Source organism: Vombatus ursinus, unplaced genomic scaffold (genome assembly GCF_900497805.2).
Source record: "Vombatus ursinus unplaced genomic scaffold, bare-nosed wombat genome assembly UNPS02010193.1, whole genome shotgun sequence".
Taxonomy (NCBI): Eukaryota; Metazoa; Chordata; class Mammalia; order Diprotodontia; family Vombatidae; genus Vombatus; species Vombatus ursinus.
In genome coordinates, this window is record NW_020949971.1 from 9,007,111 (window position 1) to 9,016,543 (window position 9,433).

General features: G+C 40.0%; 1 protein-coding gene across 1 annotated transcript; it reads right to left on the reverse strand.

Annotated features, from left to right (window-relative positions):
• Nucleotides 1–2,509: 2,509 nt before the first annotated feature.
• Nucleotides 2,510–9,206, reverse strand: IL2 (interleukin 2). Its single transcript, XM_027853745.1, has 4 exons — nucleotides 9,039–9,206; nucleotides 8,896–8,943; nucleotides 4,810–4,944; nucleotides 2,510–2,614 (listed from the first exon to the last, which is right to left on the reverse strand). The coding sequence occupies exons 1-4, from the start codon at nucleotides 9,174–9,176 to the stop codon at nucleotides 2,510–2,512; spliced, it is 426 nt and encodes a 141-aa protein (XP_027709546.1). The 5' UTR covers nucleotides 9,177–9,206.
• Between the last annotated feature and the right edge of the window lie 227 nt (nucleotides 9,207–9,433).

A 9,433-nucleotide genomic window follows, 5' to 3' on the forward strand; every position in this document is an offset into this window, starting at 1 on the left:
AATCGATGAATATCTAAGGGAGGCTTGAAACAGGTTGACTTGGGAATATTTGATTTTATCTATTTCTTCCCACACTCTAGCTCCTGCCTAAAAAACAGAGTGAGGGTTTTAATACTTGATCTGAACACACTTGCTTTCTAAAGAAGATAAGGAACAAGATGACCAAATTGAAAGTGTGGGTTGAGAAAATAACCGTGGTAGTGGCATGCATAGGATGGTGCTGGAATTTGACCAGGACGATGCATTAATGGAGAAAGAAGATGAAGACCTGGCTTGAAATTTTCCTAATAATACAGTCTTTCAGTGAAAGAACACTTATGTTATGTCAGTATTTGGTGAGAGGATTTTTAAAGTCACAGCTCTAATTGACTTTAGCTTTGGATCCAGACCTTTTTCTTTTCTTTTCTTTTTTTTTTTGCCAGAGTTATGGTCTCTCTGGGTGGGTAGAGCCAGCAGTAGCTTCTAAAGACTGAGGCAAGATAGGATGTCAAGGGAGATGGGCAAGAAGAAACTACAGGGAAAACATTTCCCCAGTTTTCAGTCAATTATGCTCTTGTATCTCTAGAAATAATGAAAACAAGCACATTGCATAGTTGAATTATGGAGATTCAGTATTTGGTTGAACTTTCTAAAATGATAGAAAGATAATTTTTGAAGTAAGACCTTTTCATTTGTTTATAGTGCCTTACAGTTGTTGGCCCCTTTTCAGAACGTTTTCATGTCCATCTCGTTTGGTCCTCACAGCGGGTCTGTGGGCTGCCATTCCTGCCCTACCTAGGCTGAGCTGTGTGGATTATAATGAAGGAGGGCATACTTCCCTAACCCACTCTCTCCAGCCAGTCCAAGCATGTGGGTTCCTATAACATACTGCCATTCTCCTTGGCCATCTTACCATCTAAGCACTCTGTGTTGGGCCAGGGCCCCAGGCAATAGTTCTTATCTTGGATTGCATGAACTTGGTTCTAAAGCATTTTGATAACTGTCTTTTAATATTACTGGTTTCTTTTGTAATCCTATGTATTTTATTTTATGGATTTAAAAATATGATTCTGAGAAGAGGCCCATCAGTTTCACCAGACTGCCAAAGAAAAGGGTCCATGACATAGGAAGGTTAAGAACCCTCACTTACAAAATAGCTGAGATTTGGTTTGCAGAATGACAACTGGCAGAGGAGGATGAGAGATCTCCAAACATCCCCTCATTTTAGCCGGCAGGATTACAGGCATCCTCTATACATTCCTGTTATTTCAGCTGGTGTGTATTGCTGCAAGGTTTTTAGTCTTCCCTAACTGACTCTCCAGCACCCTTCAGGAGCATCTCAATGCCCTTATCTCCTCTCAGGTCCCCAGCTCTATCCCAGCCCACGCCTAGAACAACTGAGGACCTTGCCTCCTCCTCGAATCATGAACTCTCCCCTCCCATACAGTAATTCCTCTCTGCATCTTTTTAGGATTAGGGACCCTCGCAGTCATGGAGTCTAACCGCCTCATTTTAGAGATGGTCATGTAGGCATGAAGTGTTTGAGGTGGGATTTGGTCTTCCTGGTTTCAAGTCCAGTACTTTTATCTGCTCAACCATATTGCTTCTGTTGACTGGTTTCTCCTCTTCTGTCTCATAAGGTGAGGAATCTCTTCTTTCTGAAGGCCACCCTCTCAATTTGTGCTCTAAATTCCACACCATCTTTTTCCCTCTGTCAAGGATTGTTAACCATTTTTGTGTCATGAACCCCATTAGCAATCAGGTGAAGCCAGTGAGCTTCTCAAAATCGTGTTTTTAAATGGTTAAAATAAATATATAGAGTTACAAATAAAACCGATTCTATTGAAATACAGATATAAAAATGTTTTTCAAACAAGTTCATGGACCCTAGGTTAAGAACCCCTGCTTTAGATGTATGTCCCATCAATCATTCCATTTCCTTCCCCCACTTCTTATCCCAACTTTAGACTTTCCCTCTGTGCTGGTTCCTTCCCAGATGCTTGCAAACATGCCTAGGTCTCTTCTCCCTGTAACCTTCATTTATCATTGCTGTTCCCTCAAGTTATTGTCCTGTGTCTTTACTGCCTTTCATTGCCAAGATCCTGAGAAGAAAACCCACTTCCTTATCCCAAACATACCCAACTGGTGGAAAGTGAAACGGATCCATGTTTTATTTAAAAAGTTAATTTTTTAAAAAGTCAAGGAATATCCGAGCGCCTTCTGTGTGTACGAGACAAATACACAAAGTAACCAGACTTGTTATCCATCATCAAATTTATTAAATAACTTTACTGACCTACACAGACATTACATTGAACAAGTTATAATTTAATAAATAATTTTTGAGATGATAACTTAAAGTAGTTTTCAAGCCCGTAGGGCTTACGGTTAGGATCATAAGATCTGTTGTGTTCATTCTCTGACAACTAAGGCCAATGGCAGTAAAAGATAGTAAACCACACATTCAGAAATAAATTATAAAATTTAAATATTTAAATAAATAACTTCACCTAGACAATTAGGTAAGTAATCATTGAGTTAATGCTCTGAGTTTTTGGGAGAACGAAACAAATTCTTTAAAAAATCCTTCGATCTTCATCTTGGTGGCGTAGTGACACTGTGTTGTTTCTGTTCCCTAAAACAAAAAAAAAAAGGAAATGCCTTTAAATGGGCTTCTCATTAGGGAGAGCAGACCCTTCCCAATCCAGAACTGTTTCTTTTCAAACACTGAGATTCTTATTTCAAGAACTTAAGCCTCTGTGGCTTTTGTGGTGTGCACATGCTTTCTCCTGAAGGTTATCACAACCCCTTCCAACGCAATATACAGTCTTTGAGAATTAAAATTCCTCCCTTCCCCATTCATCCCCTTGCAGCTGACCTGGCGAGGAATCTGTCCAAATGACAGTGGACAGAAGACCCACAGACAGACCAACACCGGGCCTACAACACGTCAATTTATCTTAAATTGTGTCAGAGTTATTTTATCAGAAGCTCCATGCTATCCCCTCCATATTATGTTAAGTATGAAAATAGTCTTTTAAAACTTATGAAATAAACTAACTTTAAAATCATGGTCCTAGACAAATCTTGCTCTGTTCCCAAACCTGTATTTTATCTCTCTCATTCTGTATGCATGCGTACGCACACACACGCACGCACACACACACGTGTGTTCAATCTTACTCTATCGGTTTCCCTGGAGTTACAGTGGCAGGCCACCCAGCAAAAGCCTAACCTTTTGATTTAGGGTGGATTTGAGGGCAAGGAGAGACAGCGCTTAACTGCTTCTGTACTGCTGCTCCCTCATCCAGTAGCCCAACACAATCCCTAGAATTCCTGACCTCTGGAAGACATTCTGTACTGCCTGCTTTGCTCGAAAGAAAGACTTTGTTCCTGCAATAGAGTTAGCTGCCAAGATACAAAGGAAAACACTTTGGTCCACAGAGGAGTGTGAGGGAAAGATTTTTACGCCTGCAGTTATAGCCAGTTACTAAGCTAGGAACACTGCCTTAGAGGAACCAAAAGTGATGTAATCATAAAGTGGATAGAACATAATAGAACTTGGAACTTAGTAGATAGAATTTAAGATTGTGGTCCAATAAACCCACTGGATCTTTTTTTTTTCAGACTAATTGCTATTTAATTATATACCATACCATTATATACTCATCCATACTGAATTAAATTTTATTAGGTTTGGCCCAGTGAGTTGGCATTGAAATCTTTTTAGATTATAATTCTAACATCTAGTGGTTAACTGTCCTTCCTGCCTTTGTATCATTTAATGAGCATAGCATCTATGCTTTTATTCAAGTCAGTGATAAAAATATTAAATAGCCCAGGGCCGAGCATAGATCCCTGGGTTCTCTACTAAATCATGCTTCCTGTTTGTGTAAAGGACCTTTGGATCCTGGAAGTATTATTGGGAAAAGAACTTATATTGAAACCATATTTATATGGTCTGTAGGTGACTTGGATTCTTTGTTGGGCAACTTCGGTGCAACTGTAAGAGAGCTAATGTCAGTCTCTGATAAATAGTTTTGGGTGGAAAAGATTTAAACTGTTGAGTATGATTAAATTTGTCTATTTTCCCTAAATTCTCATTTTTGAGCTGGATTATCCCTGACTAGGGGCAGTTAGGTGGTGCCATAGATAAAGTGCTGGGCCTGGAGTCAGGAAAACAATTTCCTGGATTCAAATACAGCCTCAGACACTTACTAACTGTGTGACCCTGGGCAAGTCACTTAACCCTGTTTGCCTTAGTTTCCTCATCTGTAAAGTGAGCTGGAGAAGGAAATGGCAAATCTCTCCAGTATCTTTGCCAAGAAAAATGACCCCCAAATGGGGTCAGGGAGAGTCTGAAATGACTGAACGATAGACAAAAATGATCCTTGACCTTCCTTATGGTAGATAATGAAATTGGCCTGTATTCTTCATAATGCTCAGGATGGTGTTACTGTTGGTGTAGGAGTTAAAGCTGGTTAGAACTCAGCAGACCATTGAGAGTTCCCCAATATGATGTGTGGGAGGGGACCCTATGTTTTATACTTTACTTCGAGCCCATCAACCAGAACCTGAATGCCCCAAATGTAATGTCGCTTCGAAGATCTCTTGTTAAAAAAGTGACATTAAGTGGTTAATTTTAAACATGAGTATGATAGTCAAATGCATAGGTAGTATGTCCCAAAACACCAAAAGTGTGAATACCTCTTAATCCTGTATCATAGCACTAGTCTAGACTGTTGTTTAATCTTCTGGTTCTTTAGGATATAGTATCTTTTCTCTTGTATTAAGTTTCCAAGAAATAAAAAATCATAATAATGTCCTTACCGTTAAGCTGTTAACTGTCTCATTAATGTTGTTGATGTATTCCTGAATAGTCTGAGCTTTTGATTCATATTTCAATGCGCCAGCCACGGGGGTCAGTTCTTTAGTGAAACACTGCAGATCTGCCATGCTGCTGGTCTGGAGTCAAAAGAATAAGAGTCATTTTCCTAACTTTTTTTTTTTTTTAAACTCGTACATCACAAGTTGAGATTCTGTAAGCCCAGGGAGGGAAAAGCTGTAGTATGGAGAATTATCCTCATCCCCTCTGCAGAGGAGCAGGGTAGGGCAGGTTTTCTCCCTTCCAAACCTTGAAGATTGATTGTAGTATAGGAATTAGACTGGTTTTGTTTGCAGTTTTATATATAACTATGGTCATGTCACACATAATCAAGTGTTAAATATTTGTTTCTTTGTTTTTATTGCTACATTTTTCTCCAGCCACCCTCAAAAATGCAATATATGTGAAAGATTCTGAAATAACTTACTTGCTTTAAACCTTGCATTCAGCTTTCTGTTAACACTAATAATCTCACATTTACATAGTGCCTTGTAGTTTACAAAGCACTTTCACACATAAGAGGCTTTTAGGTGGCACAGTGGATAGAGTGTTGAAGTCAGGAAGACCTGAATTAAAATCCAACCTCAGACACTTATTAATTGTGTGACCTTGGGCAAGTCACTTAACCTGTGTCTGCCTCAGTTTCCTCATCTGTAGAATGAGGATAATACTAGCATCTGCCTGTCAGGTTTGTTGTGAGGGTAAAAACTGTAATGATATTTGGAAATTGTTTTGCAAAGCTTAAAGCATTATGTAAGTGCTAGCATACACACATGTACATATGTATATACTAGCATTTCATTTGTCTACATATCTATGTATTGCTCTAAATCTATATCTAGTTCCAGACAGCAACTGTGAATTGGACAAGGGTTGTTCTCTGTCTCTCTCTATCTCTCTGTCTCTCTTCCTCTCTCTCTCTCTCTCTCCATCTCTCTGGTCTGTCTCTTTCTGTCTCTCTCTAAATGAGGAGATTAATTTAGAGAGCTTAAGTAACTGATTAAATAAAGGTCACAAATATAGTTAACATCAGAGATGAGACTAGAACCCCAATCTTCTGACTGCTAGGTTGGTTGTTCTTTCTTTTATGGGAAGGCAACAACAACAACAATAATAATAATAAAAGCTAATATTTATAAAGTGGTTTACCTACATTGTTGCATTTGACCTTCATGACTTGTGAGGGAGGTGCGATTACTATTTCCTTTTTAAAGGTGGGAAAACAGGGGCAGCTAGATGGTGCAGTTGGACAGAGCACCGGCCCTGGAGTCAGGAACACCTGAGTTCAAATTCGGCCTCAGACACATAACACTTACTAGCTGTGTGACTCTGGGCAAGTCATTTAATTCCAATTGCTTCATGCGCCCCCCACCCCCCCAAAAAAAGAATGGAGGAAAAATGTTATCATTCAAATACTCAGGACTTAGAATGTAGAATATTCATGTCACAATCATATAAATTGATTTAAAAAAAAAGATGGGAAAACAAACTGAAACAGGTTGATTGACCTGCCCAGGGACCCATCATGCTAGTTAGAATAAGAGGCAGGATTGGAACCCAGGTCTTCCTGACAGTCCAATGCACTCTATGTTAAAATGATCTCACTTTTTAATGAAATGCTTTGAAGCCTTTCTAAAACCTTTAGCTCAGAGGAGCTTTCTACACTCTCTGTAGTTTGATTCCAATTGACCTTTTCAGACTGAGGCCGTATTACACCCTTTCATGCAGCCTATGTTCAGGTCAAACTGGACCCCGGGCAGTTAGTTCCCTGAACATGGCTTTCCCCTCTTTCCCCAGCTCTGTGCTTTAGCAGAGACGGCCTTCATCTCCTTCTTCATTTCTGCCTCTCCTATTTAGCTTCACTCAGGGTTTGACTCAGGTATCGGCAGAGATAGCTAGGTCACCTATTGGCTTCAGGGCAGGCTTTGGAACCCCGCCATGTTCCAACCCTATCTCTGATTCTTTCTAGTTGTGTGACTCTGGGCAGGTCCCTTAATCTCTCCCAGCCTCGTTATTATCAACTGTAAGAATAATAATGACACCCACCTCACACAGCTGTGAGAATCAAATGAGATTATATATATTTATGTGTGTGTGTGTATACACACATACACATATATAGAGACGTATGTATGTACATATACATACATATAAGCACATCTACCTCTCCATGTATAAATGTGTGTATATATGGAGACAGATATGGGGCAGGGGGTAAAGAAAATGAACACAAGATTTCTTAACTTTGTTTAAATCCTGGATTCCTTTGGCCATCTGGTAAAGCCTATGGAACCCCTCCTTGGAATCATGTTTTTAATAATGGAAGGAAATGCTAACTTTCAGTAAGAGATTAAAATGTAAATTTTTTCCATCTAAATTCAGGGATCATCTGAAATCTATCCATAGACTCCTTGGGTGGGGTTCATGGACCCCAAGTTAAGAGCTTCTGGCACAGCTCATTGTAAACCTTATAGAAATGCTGCTGCTGTTTTTGTTATTATCATTAGTAGTGGTCCAGCTTTTCTCCATCCAGCTGTTAGTTCGGGCTCTCCCTCCTCTGTGTGACATCCCCTGTAGAATGTCTGCTCCTCCAAGGAGGTCAACACCTTGCTTTTTCTTTTTTATCCCTGGGGTCTTGCATATCATTTACACTTAATAAGCATTTTTAAATTGAATGAAATTCTAGTACTGCCTCAGAGCTCTCCCCAGGTCAGCTTTCCTAGGAGTGACCTGGGGGGGGTGTGGGGGGGGTGTGTGCCCTGAGGGGAGTCCCTAGAAGCAGGATTGGGATGGGCTGCAAAGCAGACTGCATGCTTCTGGATATGGGGTTCATACTGGGGTAAGCCCTGTTTCCAGGTAAAAAATTAGCTCCCAGGCTCAGCCCTTCCCTTCCTTCCAGTTGTAGGATGACCCCACCCATGGACTACTGCTAACCAACTAGACCTGGGCCCAGCAAAATGAAACTTTGAGACTTAGAAATCGTGCGGCATCTTAAACCTTAGAAGGACAAATTCTTAACAAACCTGCTCTCTGCTGTTAGCTTACCAGATACCACCTCCTTCTTTAATGAAAGAGTTTGGTGTGTCTACCACACCCAGGCGTGTGCCATTGGCGGAGGACCCTCCTTGCTCTGGGTAGCTCTCTAGGACTAGAGGCTTAGAAAAAGTGCCTATCCAAATCAGCGGAGAGAGAACCCTTACCTGGGAGTTCTCAAGAACATTTGCTGTCCCCACACAGAATGAGAATCTGGCCGGTTTCTATGTTTAAAGTTCACTGTTAAGCTTTGCCATTTATGTGATAAAATGATTATCTATGAGTATGTATGTATACAGATAGATTGGTAGAGATCTGAAAGTCTGTCATTTCATTGGTGTGGGTAACACCACACTGAAGGAAACCCCTTCCGCTAATACAGATCAGCAATCTTCTCTGAAGTATGATTGGCCTAGAGTTACACAACCTGAGTGTGTTGGAGGCTGATTTGATTCTATGTTCCTGACTCCTGTTGTGTGTGTGTGGGGGGGGGGGGTATGGTGTTGACTACACCTGGCCACCCCTGAGTAATAATGATAACAGCTGATGCTTATCCAGGACTTTAAAGTTTTCCACACACTTAACACATCTGATCTCATTTGACCCTTGGGTCCAATACAGTGCTATAATCAATACTGATTCCAGTTTGAAAACACGTTTTTAAGCATTTATGTAATCTAAAACAACATAGTTATCTAATAGAAAACAAAACACTGCTCCAAAAGAAAAGTAGATGTTCTCTCTTGTTTTCTTTTTCAGTTTATGTGGGGTGGGAGAAGGATATAGATAATTGTTATCTGTCCACCCAAATACATGTAACTCTAATTTGATTATTTTGTACCTAGAAAGCACAGGATAATTTTTTTTAACACATTCCCCTGGAGCTGACTTAAATATTGGATACTAAAGTCATCAGATAATAGCCTTGCAAAAAATTCTACTTCCTAATTGTCTTAAATTGAAAATCTCCAAAATTTAGTATGGAAAATGTTACTTACATTACTTGGGATGTGGAGTTCATATTTCTTCATCCTTTCTGATACGTTCTAAGGAAGTAAAAATGTCATTAATAAAATGAACATCCCATGAGAGTGAATTCAGTACAATATTTTTAGGTCTTAAAAAACAGTGAGATACTTACTTGAAGTTTGTCTTGGACCTTGATTAAGTCACGTAGTAAGTACTGCAGCACGGTCGGGGGAGGAGGCAATGTCGGAGCCCCATTGGCAAGCAGAAAAAGAGTTAGTGCAATGCAGGACAAGAGCGGGACCTTGTTCATCCTGTCTGGAGCTGAGTAACTTCAGGTTACTCTGCGTAGTGATTAGAGAGTTGAATGGAAGCCCGTCAACCAGAGGGACAATTTATATCGTTAATTCTGGAAAAAGGATCCTGGGGGTGTTAAAGAATTTTACATATTACACATTTTCAAAGGCCTTTCTTTACCTGTGTGGCAAGAATCATCACCTTTCATTTTCCTCTTCTGATGACTCTTTGGAATTTCTTTTAACCCTCGTAAGCACTGACTGAATGGATGCG